At 47.5% G+C, this 19,652-nt stretch overlaps 1 protein-coding gene across 2 annotated transcripts in view; it reads left to right on the forward strand.

The window, feature by feature from the left end:
* Positions 1–19,218, forward strand: part of LOC146357073 (alpha-1-antitrypsin-like) — a 39,496-nt gene extending 20,278 nt beyond the window's left edge. Inside the window, exons 2-6 of one of the 2 annotated variants that reach the window (XM_084826838.1) lie at positions 2,696–2,768; positions 4,350–5,003; positions 10,896–11,166; positions 14,297–14,444; positions 18,872–19,218. In XM_084826838.1, the coding sequence (XP_084682964.1) occupies positions 4,370–5,003; positions 10,896–11,166; positions 14,297–14,444; positions 18,872–19,087 (1,269 nt within the window). In that variant the 5' untranslated portion in view covers positions 2,696–2,768; positions 4,350–4,369 and the 3' untranslated portion in view covers positions 19,088–19,218. The remainder of the gene's footprint in view (positions 1–2,695; positions 2,769–4,349; positions 5,004–10,895; positions 11,167–14,296; positions 14,445–18,871) is intronic. The other variant, XM_084826847.1, reaches the window with a different exon arrangement.
* Positions 19,219–19,652: the final 434 nt, after the last annotated feature.

The following is a 19,652-nucleotide window of genomic DNA, read 5'->3' on the forward strand; positions in this document are numbered from 1 at the left end:
TGCGGAGTGACCCCCTCAGGCAGTGTGGAGTCCATGGACTTCCAGACGATTTTTTTACTTTCCCAAAATTTACACATATAAATTAGTAGGAAAATACCTATTATAATATAATATAATATATAATAATTATTATAATTATAATATATAATAATTATTATAATAATTATAATATTACATACTAAGGTAAATTATGTAAATACTTACGTAATTATTTGTGTATTTTTCCACATGACGGAAAAAAATATTCGCATCTGTCTGTGGGCAGACAATGGAACAAAAGGCACCTGACAATCCATGAAACATAGGCAGAGTGGATTATGCACATTCCCTACATCCCTAATGCCAGGTTCCCTTGTTGCCGTGCATTGTGAAGAGAGGCGGCCGGCCGGTGGGGGTCTGGAAAGCAGCACGTCACAGGGGGAGTTCAGCCATCCCTAATGTGTTATTTATTTATTTATTTATTTAAGAGGGGGAGGGGGAGGGCACCTCAGCAGGCACCAAGAAAGGTGCCCAAGAGTGAACTGGTGCCTGTGGGTATCACATCACCTATTCTAGGCTTAATCAGTTGAACAATCAGAACAGTTCTATTGAATCCTTTTATTTATCCAGGAACTACATTCATATGACATTTTGTTGAGTTCTGCTTTCTGCTGATGGCATGCTTGTGTTCAGAATTATGCAGGAATTAAAGAAGTGTTGTTGTTTTTTAAATGCATGTGTTTGATAGAGGGCCACTTATTCAGTTTTAAGAGATTATAAATGTAGGGTTAAAGTTCAACATACCTGTAAAGTCAATTGAACTATAACTAGGCAGTTTTAAAGAAGAGAAATGATTAGGGGTGGACGAAAGTCACTTACCTGTCCTTGAAGCTTGTTCGCGGTGGGGGGCAGGCGCTTCGCTGCTCCCCCCGCAAAGTTCAGGCCGGGGGGGAGGCTTCCCGCCTCGCTCGGCCGAAATTCAGGCCAGGGAGGAGGAGGCGCCTCGCCTCGCCCGGCCGCAAACTCCAAAGTTTTTTGTTTTTTTTTTTAAATGCCCCCATGATAGGCTACATGACGATTAACATAGCCTATCACGGCTAGGTCTGCAAAGTCAGCCGTGATAGGTTATGTTAATCGTCACGTAGCCTATCATGGGTGACTTAAAAAAAAAAAAAGCGCATACGCAAATGGTGACCCCATAGGGAGCTGCCATTCCCGTTCCTTATTTGGTCGCTGTAGTCTACGTAAAGATTTATGTAGACTACGGCGAAAATAAGGGCAACGCTATTTGCGTTGCCCTTATTTTCGCCGTAGTCTACGTAAATCTTTACATAGACTACAGTGACCAAATAAGGAACGGGAATGGCGGCTCCCTATGGGGGCCACCATTTGCGTACGCGCTTTTTTTTTTTAAGTCACCCGTGATAGGCTACGTGACGATTGACGTAGCCTATCACGGCTGACTTTGGAAATCTAGCTGTGATAGGGTACGTTAATCGTCACGTAGCCTATCACGGGGGCATTTTTTTTCTTTTATTGGAATGGCGGGGGCAGCAGCCGGTCGAAAGACCGGCTGCCGCTCCCGCCCCGGACAAACACCTGCCGAACCACTGGCCGGACCCGCCACCGGGAGGGACATTTGGCAGAGCAAGTCCCGTCCCGGGGGGGGTGCAGGGGGTGGGGGTGTGTGGAGAATTTCTCCCCGAAACTTGTTCGGGGGGCCAAACACGTTGGCGCTCGGCCCCCTGAAGTTTCGGGAAGAAATTCTCCGCCATCCCTAGAAATGATACAAATAAAAAGAGAAAAAACAAATTTAAATAGAAAATCACTTTTTAAATTTAAGCTGAATTTTTATTTAAAAGAGCCAAGTGATAATCTGTACAGCAATCCTAAGGGGGGTTGCTGGGGATCGTGGTGATCCAAAATATGGCACCAGATGTCATTGTGTGTGCTACGAGGTATAAACGCTCAAGATGTATATAGCTAGGGATGGCTGTCGCAGAGTAATCTGGCCCTTTTTGGCTCACCAGATTTGCCTGGAGGCCCCAGCTCAGCTTGCATTTTCAAGCCAAGTTGCCACCATTTCCCCAAAAGCCGGGAACTTTCTCAGGACCTTCCCCCCTTAAATTGCAGCTGCAGTTTGCATAATTGGCACACATTCTGGCCATAACTTGCTTAATTTAAATTGCACCCCTAATATGCTTAATTTTGCACAAATTGCACCTGCAATTTGTGCAGATTGTGGGTGTGATTTGTGCAATTTAAGCACATTAGGGCTGCAACTTGTGCAAACTCTATAGATTACAGCCAGAATTTGCTTAAATTATGCAAGCTGTGGCCATAATTTGCATAAATGGTGATTTAAGGAAGACCCCCAAATCTGTGAGCTGGCCTGACTCGATACAGATCAAGTCATGCAAGCTCACAGGTGAGCGAGCCAGAATCTGGGCAGCTGAGCTGATGAAAGCTCAGTGAACTTCACCCCCTGGACAGATTCCTCTGACATCTCTAGGGCCTAGATACAGCATCACTATGATGAGATCATAGCAATATGACATGAGGTGTTGATCTGGTCCAGGTCAAGCCCAATGAACTAGGGCAGGAAAAAACAGGAGAAAGGCCACTTGGGCATCTGCTGTGTTCACTTCACTGGAGACCTCTGTTGCCTGCTACCCTCTCTCCAATGTGAGGATGTTCTGTTTTGTTTTTTAACTAGGGAATGTGGAGAAGAGGCTGGCAGTGAGGGAAGAGGGGAGTAGGAACCCTAATTTGTAACAGTTCTGCTCAAGGTAGGCTGTATTCACCTCTCATTGGAGCCTCTGTGATCTCACCACCCCTGCTTTGAATCATTGCTTCATGTTGTTGTTGTTGTTGTTGTTCAGTTGTTAAGTCGTGTCCGACTCTTGGTGACCCCATGGACCATAGCACGCCAGGTCTTCCTGTCCTCTGCTCTCTCCCAGATCCTGAAGTATTGTTGAAGTATAATAATTAGGAAAACTGACTGAAATCCATTCCTTAAATTTTCCTGGATTATTTATTATTCATTTATTATTACATGTTTTTCCTGCTTATTTCCCTCTCTCAAGGAACCTAAGGTGGCTCAAATAGACCTCCTCTCCATATTATCCTTACAGCCCTATGAGGTAGGTTAGGCTGAGAGTTGTGACTGGCCCAGAGTCATCCAGTGAGCTTCATGGCTGTGCAGGCACTAGAACCCAGATCTCAGTCCCAAACTCTAACCATTACACCTCACCAGCTCTCAAAAATCAGTCCACCATGCCACCTTCCTTTGGTTTGCCAGTCCACACCCATTGTTTATCCAAAGAAATATCCCTCTTTCCTTCCGTGAAATTATGAAGGGCCTGCTACCTTTTCCTTTTCCCTGTGCCACAACACTTGTTTAGAGTGAGGTGTGTGTGGGACCTTTTGAATGACCTGTTATGAATGACATTGTCAGAGGTAAAGATACTGAATTAAAACAAAAGAAGTGAGGAGGGGCAGGGATTGGCCTACTGAGTACTCACATTGGAGCAGCACTCAAACTTGCGTACTCCAACAGCTTTGCTGTGTTCTTCTCCATTGCAATTTGACTCATTGATAAATGTGTTCCCCCTGCAACAAGACCACTTCTTCCTCTTTTTCTGCCGGAAAGAAAGGTAAGAGGTTGTATTGCTGTTGTTTTAGTTGTGTGGAAAGGAACATAGCATTTGAATAGCTCCCAAATGCACCCTGGGGCCCTTCACAGAACAGTCCCCCAGAAATCAACCTAAATAATCTAGCTTCCAGACTTCAAGAGAGCACAAAGAAAAAAAGAAAAAAAATGGTCTCCCATGTTGTTATAAGGTGTAATAACATCTTTTGTTATGCCATTGTGATGAGACATTGAGAACTTAATGCTGTCAGGAGCGCCCTAGTGGCCTCTTTCAGTCTACTCCAATAGCCAACTCAAGACACAGACAAAAGGATTCTTTTTTGCTCCGGGTTAGGCAGTTAGTCCCCATTTGAAGGAGAATCACTTTCAGACCCTGAACTTATGGGCTAGGGAGAGTTCTTCCCTCTTTCCCTTGGGTCCATGGGACGCGACCGTTGCTTGCGTGCCAAACGGGTGCTACACCTCCTTTCTGGGCCTTCCATCGCTTGTCGCTCCCTGCGTCTGCGTCAAGCGTCTAGCAAGCCCCCCTCCTGCACTTTCTCACTGCCAGGGTCACTATCCATCTCAGGAATGCTGGCAGGAGGAATCTCTGCCAGCTGCTGTGCCTGTGAGGGATGAGCGGGCTCCTCTCCCACGGATTGCTGTTCCTCCTCAGAATCAGAACTGCTCTGGGGCTCTATGGGCTCAATTTCCACCCTGACAGATTCTCTCTTTACAGCTTACTCCCAGAGGAACACGATGTTGAATTTCTGCCTATGTTTGCTTCTTGCTGGCTTCCATGGTTTTGTGCACTGTCTCCATGCCTCTGCCCACCATGAGGGCCACAGCCACCAACCTCCTGCTGATGGTCACAACGATTCACCCTCTCTGAAGATCGCCCCAGCCAATGCTGACTTTGCCTTTAGATTCTACCGTGAGGTTGCTTCACAGGCTGCTAGGCAGAATACGATGTTTTCTCCTCTGAGCATCTCCACGGCCTTTGTCATGCTGTCACTGGGGGCTAAATCTACCACACTGACTCAGCTTTTGTCAGGACTTGGTTTTAACATGACAGAGATCAGTAAGCAGGAAATACATGAAGGTTTTTGTGATCTCCTCCGCAAGCTCAACAGCAATGTGACTGAAATGGAGCTGAGCGTTGGGCATGCCCTTTTCAAAGATAAGAAATGGAACCCCCAGCTGAAATTTGTGCTTGACACCAAACATGTTTACCAGGCTGATATTCTTAGTACTAACTTCAAGTATCATGAGGAAGCTGAAGAGAAGATCAACAGTTACATAGAAAGGAAAACACATGGAAAATTAGTGAATGTTGTCAAGGGTCTCAATCCGTTGACTGCAATGGTCCTTGTAAATTATATTTTCTTCAAAGGTAAGTTAGATGGACTTTGCTTTTCTAAATACGCTGCTCTGTATTTCTATTATTCACTTCTGTTTAGGGATGTTAGGGGAGTCCCAGAAGTGGGTGGAGTCTGACAGACATCCCCTGCTCAGCACCCCAGATTCCAATCTGCAGACCCCCTCACTTGCCTGAGTCGGGCAAGTGCGGAAATCCCCGATCCCTCACCAAGCTGCCATTTTGTATAAAAACGGCTGCTTGGCCTTTTTCATAAATGCCCAGGTGTGCAAATGGTGTCCATAAAGTGGCCATTTATGCAAAATTACAGGCATAAATGGTGCAGAGAGAAGGGGCAGGTGGCCAGTGGGGGTCCGTCAAGCAGCACCCTGGTTTAGGGTGAGTTCGCCCATTCCTACTTCTGTTGCCTGCTATTAGATGTTCATCATTCAAAGAGTGGTACTAGATGCTGTCCTCTCTGAAGCTTTATTTGGAGTCACCTTCACCCAGTGTAAGCTTGCAAATGGTGTGAGAAGCAGCATTTCAGACTTAGGGTGCAACCCTAAATGTTTAGACAGAAAAAAAAGCTTAGAACTTTTTCCCCTGCTGACTGGGGAATTATGGGAGTTGTAGGATTTTTTTCTGTCTGAATATGCATAGGATTGCTCCCTTAGACATAGAGACGTTCCCTAAGGGCGCAATCCTTTGCATGTTTAGACAGAGAAAAGCAATCCGACCTTCCTCCCCCACCCCCTTGTAGCTGGTGGGGAAAGAACTGTGCCAGCTGCCCCCCGAGGTCAGAAAAGCAACCTCAGTGGAGGAAGAAAGGGGGTATTGTGAATTGTGATGGGCAGGCTGGGGAGGAGACTGGATCAGCCAGGATATGAGTTATCCTGAGCTCCCTCTAGTCTCCTTCCCTCCTCCTCCAAAGCACCTTCACTAGACAGGCTGAAAAGCCCATCTAGCAAAATCTGCAGGATGGGAGGACAGGGAGGTGAAGATCGCCTCTGCTGTTCCTCCTGCCCCACATGGGAAGATTAGATGCCCCCAAGTTTTGGGGCTCCCAGTTGTCAAGGGCACAGTTGATAGGATTGCACCCTGAAGCCCTTATTACCAGTAACTAAGCCTTCGGTGAGGCATTTCAGGTTTTTTAGAATAGGGGAAAATACCCTGTAAATAGGGATGCACGAAAGTCACTTACCTGGTCTCGCAGCTTGCTTCGCGGTGGGGGGGAGGCGCTTCGCTGCTCCCCCTGAAGTTCAGGCTGGGGGGGTGCTTCCCGCCTCGCCCGGCCGAAATTCAGGCCGGGGAGAAGCGCCCCGTCTCCCCGGACGCGAACTTCAAAAGAAAAAAAAAACAAAAAACGCCCCTGTGATAGGCTACGTAACGATTAACGTAGCCTATCACGGCTAGATCTGCAAAGTCAGCCGTGATAGGCTACGTTAATCGTCACATAGCCTATCAAGGGTGACTTTGAAAAAAAAAAACGCGTACGCAAATGGCGGGCCCCATAGGGAGCCGCAATTCACGTTCCTTATTTGGTCCCTGTAGTCTACGTAAAGATTTACATAGACTACAGCGAAAATAAGGGCAACGCAAATAGGATGGGGGAGAATTTCTCCCCGAACAACCTTCGGAGGACCGAATGCGTTGGCACTCGGCCCCCCGAAGTTTCGGGGAGAAATTCTCCCCCATCCCTACCTGTAAAAATGCCAGGAAACCAGCACATCATCAGCAGTCAGATGAATGAGGGTGGGCTGGGGGACATAGACATCTGGGGCATCCTGGAGGACCAAATTGGGAACCCAGAAGGGCTGGATTTTCCCCACAAGTCTGAGGCTCAATACCCCTATTTCAGTTCTTGTTACATCCCTTGTTAGAAAGATCGGTGTAAGCTACAGCTGTACAGATTGTGTAAAATCTGCTCTGTCTGTGTTTCACAGATATTCAGATGCCTTTCGTTTCATCATCCGCCCATTAACAGAATCAGATTTTTTTTTGTTTCTGAATATGTGCAAATGTGCAGTTGTGCAAATTTGCAAGTGCAAAAATGTGCAAACTGCCCCCCAATGCGAATTTTCACATTTTGACCTACGGAGAAAATGTGCATTTTTTTAAAAAAATGGCTTATTTTTCTTTGGGAAAGTTAGAAAAGCGGTCCGCAAGTCCACAGAATCCGCCTGAGAGGGGGAAAGCTGGTCTACTGCAGAATCCATGGCTTGGCTTCATGAAAATCTGAAGTCCTTTGGTTCCATTGCAGATTTTTCCAGCATCCCTAGCGTAAGCTATAACTAGGGATGTCCAAACCCACCCCAGCCCGGGTTCTCTGGGTGCCTGCTGAAGTGCTGCCCCCATTTCCCCTCCCAGACCCGCACTCAAGCCCCTACAAGCTCGGCGAGTCATATGCACTCACCCCAGGCCCATCGGGTGAGCACCCGATGTTTTGCCGCTTTTTTTAAAAAAAAGAGAGAGCTTAAAACAATGCACATATTTAAATAAGCACAGTTTGGGGCTGGGAACGCTTCAAATGTGCAATATTAGAGGCATAATATTATGTGCATATTGAGCTTTCCTGGCCCCAAACTGCACCTATTTAAATATGTGCATTTTTAAGCTCTCTTTTTCATTTTTTAAAAAAGTCGGCAAAATAGCGGGTGCTGACCAGATGGGTCAAGGTGAGTCTGGGAGGGTGCAAGCGAGGGCAGGGGCTCGGCAGGCATGGTCTGGGGGTTGCAGGGGGGGCGTGGCGGACTCTCAGACCCAGTCGGATGTCCACAACATCTCTACCTATAACCATTTTAATGAGAAAAGAATGCATGATGGACATTAGTGGCTGCATTTAGCAGCAGCATAGATTGCACCGAACAGTACATGGTAGGCGCACAGCACACATAGCTATTGACTTCAGTATTGCTTTCTGCCTGTCTAACTCTCCCTATTACAAATTGTGAAGGGAAAGGAGCATTTTCCAGATTATCCTTTATACAAAAAATAAAAAAATAAAAAAGTGGATCACAAGTAGGGATGTATGAAAGTCACTTATCTTTCCGCAGATTCTGTTCATGGGGGGGGGGAGGCATTCTGTCCCTCCCCCCCGAATCCTCGATGGCCGGCTGTGCTCTGCCAGCCAGGCCCAGGCCAGGGCCATCTGCAGCTGGATTTCTGGCTGCGAAGGGCTCTGGGTAAAAAAAAAAAAAGTACGCAAATGGTGGTGGCTACGGCCGCTGCCATTTGCATTCCTTATTTTTCGCCGTCTTAGTCTACGTCAATATTTACATAGACTAAGACGAAGAAAAGAAAGGGGAACGCAAATAGCGTACTGGGCGCTATTTGCATTCCCATTTATTTTCACCATCTTAGTCTACGTAAATATTTATGTAGACTAAGACAACCACAAATAAGGAACGCAAATGGCAGCGGCCGTAGCCTCCGCCATTTGCGTACGCATTTTTTTTTTTTTTACCCAGACGTGATAGGCTACGTAAGTCTTTACGTAACGTATCATGTCTATGGGGGGGGGGGAGAAAAAAACACAGACTGCAAATGGCGGCGGCTGGTCGGAAGACCAGCCGCCGCCACCACCGCCAAAGCCACCACTGGAGCCACCGCCGTCCGAAACATCCGCCCCAGGTAAGTCTCATCCCGGGGGGGATCCGCAGGGGGTGGGGGGGTGGCAGGCCATTCCGCAATGGATTTCAGGGGGCCGAATGTGCTGGAATGCCTCACCAAGATCCATCGCGGAATTCTCTGACATCCCTACTCACAAGTGTAATGTGATTGAGGCATCCAACTTCTCTTGGCAGCAACATCCCCAGACAGAAATGTAGCCCTCAAATTACGTGTCTCTAGAAGAATCTTCCTATACGATGTGGAATGATGTCATTGTATTAATGTTTCCCCAGCCCTCACTGTTGTCCTTTGGCTGCTACTTGTTGGATGTGGGGAAATATTAATCCATGACATGACATCGTATAGATTGCGGGGGCTGGGTTTCCAAGTACCATAAATCAGGAGATGTTGGAGGTAGGGATGGAAGAATTCTGCCATGGATTCCAGTGAGGCCAGATTCAGTAGAATCCGCCCCCCTAGAATCCGTGGAGGAACAGCCTCCTGCCCCCCGCCCCCCCGCAGAATCCCCGAGGACAGCACTTACCTGGGGCGGATGCGGTGGCTCCGGCGGCGGCGGCAGCGGCGGGTGCAGTGGTGATCCACGATATGGGTGCGGCAGGTGTGGCAGCAGTAGGGTGGTGGTGGTGGCGGGGCGGCGGCAGCAGGGGCGGCGGCGTGGCATCGGTGGGGGAGGTGGCGGCAGGTGCAGCGCAGTGGCAGCAGTGGGGCAGCGGTGGCAGCAAGTGCGGTGGTGGTAGGTGCGGCGGCGGTGGGTGCAGCAGTGGCGGGTGTGGTGGCAGAGGCTGGTCTCCTGGCTGGCCGCAGCCAGGCTCAGCATAGGCAAATGGCCGCCATTTGCGTTCGCTATTTTTCGCAAATGGCGAAAAATATTTCGCAAATGGCTGTTCGCAAATGGCGACAGCCATAGCCGTCGCCGTTTGCATCCCTGTACTTAACCGTGATAAATATTTACGTAAATAAAATAAATAATTATAAATAAATAAAACAGCGAAAAATGGTGAATGCAATTGGCGGCCGCCGTAGCTGCCGCCATTTGTGTGTTTTTTTTTTACTTTACCGTGATAGGCTACGTAAATATTTACGTAGCCTATCACTGTTATGTACAGGGACGCAAACAGCGACGGCAACGGCTGCCGCCATTTGCGAATAGCCATTTGCGAAATATTTTTCACCATTTGCGAAAAATGGCAGCGGCGGGTGTGGCAGCGGTGGGGTGGCAGCGGCGGCGGGTGCAGCGGCGGGTGCGGCGGCGGTAGGTGCGGCGGGGTGGCAGCTACAGGTGTGGCGGTGGCAGGTGCGGCGGCGGCTGGTCTCCTGGATGGCTGTGGCAAGGCGCAGCGTACGCAAATGGCAGCAGCTACAGCGGCTGCCATTTGCGTTCGCTATTTTTCGCCGTTCTAGCCTACGTAAATATTTATAAATATAATATAAATATTTATAAATATAAAGATTCTGGGGGGAGGGACGGAGCGCCTCCCCCCCCACCGCAAAGCAGATCTGCGAAACAGTAAGTGACTTTCGTACATCCCTAGATTTTATATATAAATGAATGTGGCAGAAACCCAAACTGGCGATTCATCCATCCAGGCTAGGTGTGCCTAGCTCTTCAAAGTTTTGATTTGAATCTCTGTATTTTCAACCATGACAGAGCTGAATTGGGGTTGCCACCTCTTTTTTTTGACATGCTCCTCGTTTTTAACAGTTGTATTGCATGCGGATATAACATTGTCCTCTGTGCTAGGAATAGCTGTACCTATTGAAATTGGCTGGAGAGAGGGGTGAGGATTTCTTTTCATTTTGTTTTTTATAAGAATTTACCAAAATTTGCAAATTTCTTCATGTTCAGAATGGAGAAAACTTAAGTTTTTTTTTTTTTACCTGAATGCATGAGAATGAGAAATGGACAGATTTGTCCATTACCAATCTCAAGCAGTTTCTCCTAAGATTTACTTACAAAAATTTTCATTGATATGCTCTTCTATATTTTTCAGCAATCCCAGCTCTAGATGACTTTGTATTTAACACTTTTAAAACAAAACGGTGTACAAATATTTCTTATGACAAGCTGATAACGTTGATTATTTATCAAACATATTTAAATGTAAGTGCATTTCTATCACTCAAAACTGAAGGGAAAATTAATAGTATTTACAATCCTAAAAAGTCACATTCAGATCCTGATGTGTTACTGAATTTTGAAACTGTGAAATGCTTTCTCATCCTAACATGAATAAAATATTTGACACGCTACAATAACCTGCTTTTATTATTTTCTGCTTTTATTATTTTCTTCAAAAGCCTATTGGGAAATGCCTTTCAGTTTTGAGAACACTAAAGATGAAGACTTCTTTATGAATAACTATGCTACAGTCAAAGTTCCTATGATGAACAAAATCAGCAATTTTAAGTCTTACTATGACACGGATCTGTCCTGCCGGGTGGTGCAGCTGCCGTACAAGGGTGGTGCGTCAGCCCTGTTCATTCTGCCTGACTCAGGGAAATTGGAGCAGGTGGAAGATGCTCTGGGGACAGAAGTACTGCTAAGATGGATGGATTCACTGAGTGAAAGGTAGGCCAGTGTGCTCTACTAGATAGAATGTTACTGGGAGACACTGAATGACTTACAATCTCTCAGCCTTACATACTTCAGAGCTGGTGAAATAATGCTGAGAGGAACTGGCTAGGGACGGTGCGAGCATCCGGTTGGGGCTTGAAGCCCGGTGAGAAGTTGCCGGTTCAGCCCCCCAGACACCAGTTCGTGCACGTGAGCTCTTGCCCGACTTGCAGCGTGCTGAGTCGGGCAAGCACTCAGGTGCCTGCTCCCTCAGCAGGGAGAGGGGAAGAAGGCAGCGCCTCTCCTCCTTTCCCCATCCTTGCTACAGCGGCAGTGGCACAGGAGAGGCTGGTCATTTTCCGTAAGTTTTCCTGGCCTTGTGGAAAACGACCAGCTTTTCCCTTGCCACTGCCGCGGCTGTAGAAAATGGAGGTGGAGGGAAGAAGGAGGCACCTATCCTCTTCTCCTCCCACACCTGCTGGAGGCCAGGGCGAGAGGCTGGGGGGTGGCTGCTCAGGCCCTTTCCCCCCGTGCCAGCCCTTGACAGCTGGCGCAAGGAAGAGGGGCAGCTCACAGGCAGGCGGGGCGATCAGGGAAGCTCGCCAAGCAGGCCTGGGCTGTGCGAGCTGCGGGGAGCATTTCGTCGAGCTCCCCCAATCCTGGATGGAGATGGGCTTGTCCATCCCTAGAACCGGCTATTCAGCCCTGAACTCCAGAGAAGAAAGTCAGGAGACATTAACAACAACAACAACAACAACAATGACAGAGCAATCCTAACCTCTGTGAAGATTGGCTGAAGAACATTAGGATGGGAAGAAAGAATCTTGGGAGATGAGCTCCACCATCAGGACAGCAAATCTGCCCTAGACATCCAAAGTATGCCTGTGGAAAGCCTTATTCTTAGAGTGACAGCAGTTCTCCTTTCTTCCAGTAGTAGAGGCTAAATCACAGTGTTACGGGGGCATTGGTTCTTCCAGATACATCACCCTACACTGGGCTTCTTAGCTGTGCCAGCTTTCAGTTGGTGTAGGTATTTCCCCTCACCAGTGAGATTGGATGCAATGGGAGAGAAATCTGAAGAAGGCCAAGATCTGCTGAAGCAACAAGAGAGAAAGATGCATGCACACGATGCCTGCACCACCTGCCCTGGCTGGAGTGAGCCGGCCAGGCTTTGGAAGTGTCAGACCATCCCCCGCTTAAATCCCCCTATCAGCTTAGGACTGCTCTGTCAGCCATTATCTGCCTCACAGAGAACTTCATTTTATAGTGGAAGTGGAACACAAGACAGATTCAAAGTCCTGAATAGGGATGTCAGAATTTCACCACGAATCTCGGGGAAGCCGAATGCCAGCGCATTCGGCTTCCTGAAATCGGTGGCAAAACAGTCTGCCCCCCCACCCCCACCCAGGACGGGACTTACCTTGTGCAAATGTCCCTGGCGGCGGCAGCTCCAGCAGCGGTTTGGCGGCGGTTCAGCGGCGGCGGCGGCAGTGGCCGGTCTTCCAACCAGCTGCCGCCGCCGCCATTTCCAGTAAAAAAAAAAAAAAAAAGTGATACGCTACGTAAAGATTTATGTAGCCTATCACGGCTGAGTAAAAAAAAAATACCATGATCGGCTATGTAAATGTTTACGTAGCCTATCACGGCTGAGTAAAAAACAACAACAACAACCACGCGTACACAAATAGCGGCGCCCATGGGCGCCGCCATTTGCGTACGCATGGTTGTTGTTGTTTTTTTTACTCAGCCGTGATAGGCTACGTAAACATTTACGTAGCCTATCACAGCTGATTGCAGGGACACAAACGGCGACGGCTACGGCTGCCGCCATTTGCGTTCCCGGCCAGCCAGGATTCGTGGCGGGAGGGACTGGGCGCCTCTCCCCTGGCCAGAATTTCAGGGTGGAGGGACGGGGTGCCTCCCCCCTGGCCAGAATTTCTGGGGGAGGGACGGAGCACCTCCCCCCCACTGCAAATCAAATTTTGGGCAAGGTAAGGGACTTTCGTACATCCCAAGTCCTGAACCAAAAGGACCACGGAATACCATACTGGCTAGACCTTCCAGATGTCCATCACTGGGAATCCATCCCCTTTGGGCTCGCCAGAATTCCACAGTGTGACCCACTTGGCTTGCATTCATTTTATTATTATTATTATTTGTGGAAATAGACAAAACGTGGCCAAAATTTGCACAAATTACACAAATTGCAGCTGAAATTTGTGCAAATTATGCAAATTATGGTTGCGATTTGCACCCGTGTCTATTTTCACAAATAAAAACAATGGGAAATCTGCTAGCTGGCTCAACTTGCAGCAGACTGAGTCAGCCCAGGTAGTGGAAGACAAGCTGAAGTCCTGGGAGCAGAGCCAATTAAACCTTGATGAACTCTATCCCCCAACCAGATTCCTTTGACATCCCTACGAGAGCTTCCTGTTGTTTTCATAACTGAGTGTTCGGTACCTGCCCCCAAATTGTCCACAACTCACTGTATTCCCTTACAAAACAAATGGGAAGCTGCTGCATGCAAGGATTATTCTCAACTACTTTTGATCTAGCCGAATTGTATATTTCCATTCAGCATGCCTTATACATAGGGATGGTGTGGATGCCCAACTGGGTCTGGAAGTCCATCAGGCTTCTGCTGACCCATGCCCCTGGACCATGCCCACCTAGCCTCTGGCCTTGCTCGTCCCTGCTCGCCCCCTCCCAGACATTCCCCGCACTCACCCAGACCCATCCGCGAGCACCCGTCATTTTGCCGAGATTATTTTATGGGGAAAAGGAGGTCATTAAAATATCTATGCAATGTTAGAGGCATAAGTGGCCCATTTACACCTCTTATATTGCTTATATCAAGCTTTCCCAGCCTGAATTTGTGCATATTTAAATATACACATTTTTAATTACCTCCTTTCCCCCTAAAAATAAGCTTGGCAAAATGGCAGGCGCTCACAGATGGGTGAGTGCCGGTGGCTTGGTGAGCTCATGAGGGCTCGAACATGGGTCCGGGGGGGGGCTTGAGTGGGGGCAGAGCTTCAGCAGGTGTCTGCTGATACCAGACAGAGTGTTCATCCATCCCTACTTATATGTATTATCAATTTTCTTGGAATGATGCCTCACCAGCTTCTGGTTCTTCCTTCAACAGTATAATGCATCTCTACCTTCCGAAGTTTTCAGTCTCTAGTACCTATGTCCTCAAGGGAATATTAAGAAGACTGGGTATTACAAAGGTATTCACAGGCAGCACAGACCTATCTGGAATTAGTAGGAAGCCTGGGCTGCATGTTACCAAGGTATGCGTCTCAAAAATTAACCATAACACAAAAATTGAACAACAGAAACTACGTCGTATTTCATGTGACTTTTTAGGCCACAGCTACACTCCTTTCTCTACATACAAGGAACACTACTGTGGGAGTATCTTGAGTTTTTGAAAGGAAAACTTAAAAATACCAAATGATTTTCAAGCCATGGTTGGGGGTGGGGAGGGGGGCACTTTACTAAGGATCAGTTAGTGAGCAAACATAGCAGTCATGGTATAAGATGAGAGGTACTCCTATGATCCGTAACTGGTCAAAGAATAGAGAGAAGAATAAACGGTCCATTCTCATGATGTTGGCGTGTAAAGAGTGGGTTTCCCCAAGGATTTAATCTGGAGTTGGGGCTGCTTTTTAATTTTTCATAGATGTTCATAAATGATCATAAGTTAGCAGTGAGCAGTCAAGTCACCAGGTTTGCTGATGACAGCCTTTTTTATAGTGGTTAGGGCAAAAGAGCTTGAAAGGGTTCTCTCCCAACTGGTGAGTGGCCATCACAATGGCAAATGCAGTTCTAGATAAGCAAGTGTAAAGTGATACATGTTTGGGGCAAGAAAAACAAACAAACCGGGGAGGCTGGTGGATCTGATTTCAGTGGTGGTAGGGATGTACGAAAGTTCCGCCATGGATCTTGGGGAGGCCGAATACCAGCGCATTCGGCCCCCCGAAATTGGTGGTGGAATGGCCCCCCGCCCCCCCTGGGACGGGACTTACCTTAGGCGGATCTTCCTGGTGGTGGCAGCTCCGGCGGCGGCTCCAGCAGCGGTTTGGCGGTGGTGGCGGCGGCGGTCAAACTTCTGACTGGCTGCCGCCGCCGCCATTTCCAGGTTAAAAAAAAAAAAGATAGGCTACGTAAAGATTTACGTAGCCTATCATGGCTAGATTTTAAAAAAACACCATGATAGGCTACGTAAATGTTTACATAGCCTATCACGGCTGATTTTTTTTAAAAAACAACAACGTGCATACGCAAATGGCGGCGCCCATGGGCGCCGCCATTTGTGTTCCTTATTTTGGCACGTCTTATCTACATAAACATTTACGTAGACTAAGACGGCGAAAATAAGGGGAACGCAAATAGCATAGCGTCTATGCTATTTGCGTTCCCCTTATTTTCTCCGTTTTAGTCTACGTACATGTTTACGTAGACTAAGACATGCCAAAATAAGGAATGCAAATGGTGGTGCCCATGGGCGCGTTGTTTTTTTTTTAAATCAGCCGTGATAGGCTACGTCAACATTTACATAGCCTATCACAGCTGACTGCAGGGACGCAAACGGCGGCGGATAGGGCCGCCGCCATTTGTGTCCCTGCTAGCCAGCGGCTGGTGGCTCCACAGAATCCCTGCGGAGTGGAACCAGCTGGCCAGGATTCTGGGAGCCGGCCAGGATTCCGGGGGGGAGGAACGGAATGCCTCCCCCCCAGCATCAGCATAATCCGTGGAAAGGTAAGTACCTTTCGTACATCCCTAGGTGGTGGAGGTTCCATTGTGGATTTTAGTTACAACAAGCCAGAATTCTAAAGAAATGAATCCAGCACATTGGATAGCTCCTTAAATCTTCCAGCTGGTTGTAACTAAATCCCAGAATGGAAACTCTGCCACACCAAAATAGAATCCACCATCCCCCCTGGAAAAACAACAACAACTTCACATATGCATTGATGGGGTCTCAGCTGGTGGTGACTGACGAAGAAAGGGATCTTAGGGCTGTAGTGAATCTCTCCATGAAAACATTAGCCCAGTGTGTGTGGCTGTAGTGAAAAAGAAAATAGGAGAAAATAGAATAAGAAAATAGAAGTGTCGACATCATAATGCCTTTATACAAATCTATGATGCAATGAGACTTGAAATACTGTGCATAGCGCTGATCACCGCACCTCGAAAAGGACAAGATAGAGCTTTCCTAATTCTTAATGCCTTGAGGGGGGTGCAAACATTAATACAAAAAAAGCATTAAATAGAACCCCCCCCAAAGCACAGCCATGGCACTGCCCTCCCATCTTGTTGCTGCCACTGCGCAACCCTCCCTCTGTCCCTGCCACCGCTGCTGCTGGTGCTACACAACCATCTGTCTAGGGACGGTTGTATGGTGGCATGGCAGCAGTGGTGAGAGGGTGGGAGGGGAACACCATGGTGCTCCCCTCCTACCCTGCCGCCGCTGCCACTGCACCATCCTCCCTCTCTCTCTCTCTCTCTCTCTGGTGTTGGCACTGGCAGGGAGAGAGGAACAGTTGTGCAGCAGCGGTGGCCATTTTTCTTTTCTTCCATAAATGTGACCGCAAATCTCTGAGCACCTCCCCAAAAATGGATTCCTCCAACATCCCTAATATGAGAATACAACTTGCTAGCAATTATACAGAGGTTTCAACAAAAGTGGATCAGATATCCAAATAAGTGCCCAAATAAGTATAAGATATCCAAATAAGTATCCGTCAGTACCCATCTATATGCTACCCTTTCAGATGTTGAATGCATTATAAGTTCCTCAGTCCACTGCATTATAGCAAGTAAGTAAGTAAGTAATACGTGTATTGCTCAATCCAAAGATCATTGCAAAAGATACAAAATTAAAGTTAAAAATGCTATTATACAATGTCAAAATTTACACAGAAAGTTAAAACGACTAGAAGTTAAAATAGGGTGAATATGCAACAATAATATAGCATAAAGGAACCTTTAGTATCATGTCAATCACCTTACAGTCATATCTCTGAATCTTTATAACAGTTAACACTAGGGGTGGACGAAAGTCACTTACCTGTCCTCGAAGGACGTTTGCGGTGGGGGGGAGGCGCTTCGCTGCTCCCCCCGTGAAGTTCAGGCCGGGGGGGAGGCTTCCCGCCTCGGCCCGGCCGAAATTCAGGCCGGGGGGGAGGCTTCCTGCCTCGCCCGGCCGAAATTCAGGCCGGGGAGGAGGCTTCCCGCCTCGCCCGGCCGCGAACGCGAAAGTTTTTTTTTAAAAAAAAACAACGCCCCCTGATAGGCTACGTGACGATTAACGTAGTCTATCATGGCTAGATCTGCAAAGTCAGCCGTGATAGGCTACGTCAATCGTCACGTAGCCTATCACGGGTGACTTTAAAAAAAAAAAAAAGCACGTACGCTAATGGCAGCCCCCATAGGGAGCCGCCATTCGCATTCCTTATTTAGTCGCCGTAGTCTATGTAAATCTTTACGTAGACTACAGCGACCAAATAAGGAACGGGAATGGCGGCTCCCTATGGGGGCCGCCATTATCCGTACACACTTCTTTTTTTTTTAAGTCACCCGTGATAGGCTACGTGATGATTCACATAGCCTATCATGGCTAACTTTGCAAATCTATCCATGATAGGCTACGTGAATCATCACGTAGCCTATCAGGGGGCGTTTTTTTTTTTCTTTCATTGCAATGGTGGCGGCGGCAGCCGGTCGAAAGACCGGCTGCTGCTCCCGCCCCGCTCGAACACCCGCCGAACCGCCGGCCGGACCCGCCGCCGGGAGGGACATTCGGCAAAGGTAAGTCCCGTCCCGGGGGGGGTGCGGGGGTGCAGGGGGGTGCGGAGGATTTCTCCCCGAAACTTGTTCGGGGGGCCGAACACGTTGGCGCTCGGCCCCCCGAAGTTTTGGGGAGAAATTCTCCGCCAACCCTAGTTAACACTGATGACATCCAAAAACTTTGCTCTCCATCTAGTGGCTTTCACTGCAAATACCACAACATATGGATTGGTTGACTGTAATAAATAACTCAATTTCTCCTTTACGTGCCCATATTTTACTTTCTTTAGAAGAGGCTCTAAGGATGTAACCCTATACATGTTTAGACAGAAAAAAGTCCCACAACTCCCAGCATTCCCCAACTGGGGAATGCTGGGGTTGTAGGACTTTTTTCTGTCTAAACATGCATAGGGTTGCACCTTTAATAACTTTCTCTTATGTCTCTATATTATTGACACTCAAATACATAATGCGCCAAGTCCTCAAGGACTGGTTCTCCACAAACACACAGCCTGTGTTCTACTGGTATACCATAAAATCTCCCAATTTCATCACAGTATCCATTTGTTGCATTATCGGAAGTGAGCGTTTATCCTCTTTCCAGTGTTGTAGTACCAGTCTTTTAGCTGTCAAGAGAATCCATCTACGCTGACCATTTGTTAATTTCTCCCACACTAGAGGCATGCAATATGAAGCTGGACAGCCCTCTGTCAGGGATGCTTTGACTTGGATTCCTGCACTGAGCAGGTGGTTGGACTTGATGGTCTTACAGGCCCCTTCCAACCCTACTATTCTATGATTCTCCCAACACATTAAATGGATTCCTCCGTGTTGAACAACCAGAACTACACAACATAATATAACCTGGGTCACTAACCTGTACTAGTTCTTGCTTACTTCTTTTTTTCTTTCTTTTTTTTGACAGGCTATTCACAATGCTTGTTTGAATGTCTATGAGAATGGCACTGAAGCTGCAGCTATATCGGTCATTGAAGATGTTCCTGTTTTGCTTCCCCCTCTGCATACCCCTATAGTTAAGTTTAACAGGCCCTTCCTAATAATAGTCTGTGATGAGCCTACCAAATCCATTTTATTCATGGGAAGAGTTAAAAATCCCAAACAGAGGTTATCACACAATTAGTACTCTTGCTTCAACACTTGGTGTACATACAGCATGTATACAGCAGCATGTTTGAAAAGATTCGTAGGTGTCTGTTACATGACTATGACTGTCACTGTCACACAGTCCCAAACAAATTACATGCTTATGTGAAAACAGTGTTGCGTTTCTTTATTCCTAACCTCTAATCCAAAGAGTTCATAATTGTCAAACAGACTTGTGGAAACATAAAGACTCAATACTCTATTAAGTTGACATAACCTTTCAAGGACCAGAGTCCACTTGAAGGAGCAGGCCCCACACAGAGAATCATTTCCTGGCAGAGATTAGGGGGCATGTAGTCAAGCCCAATGAACTCTGTCAGGAAAGGCCACCATGTGCATCATTTACCACAAGAGAAAATTCCCCTTGGGCCTTTCCTGGATTCACTGGAACCCTCTGTCACCTACTGCTCCCTATTTTTATAATAGGGGAAAGGAGAGGGGAGACTGGCAGGGAGGGCAGGTATGGAGCGTGAGCCCTAATATGAAGCAGGCCAGTCAAGGTGGGCTGTGCCTCTGGTTTTGGCTCCTGTAATCTGACCATC

Source organism: Heloderma suspectum, chromosome 1 (genome assembly GCF_057233095.1).
Source record: "Heloderma suspectum isolate Gila_16-S chromosome 1, 16-S_ref, whole genome shotgun sequence".
In the NCBI taxonomy this organism is placed as follows: Eukaryota; Metazoa; Chordata; class Lepidosauria; order Squamata; family Helodermatidae; genus Heloderma; species Heloderma suspectum.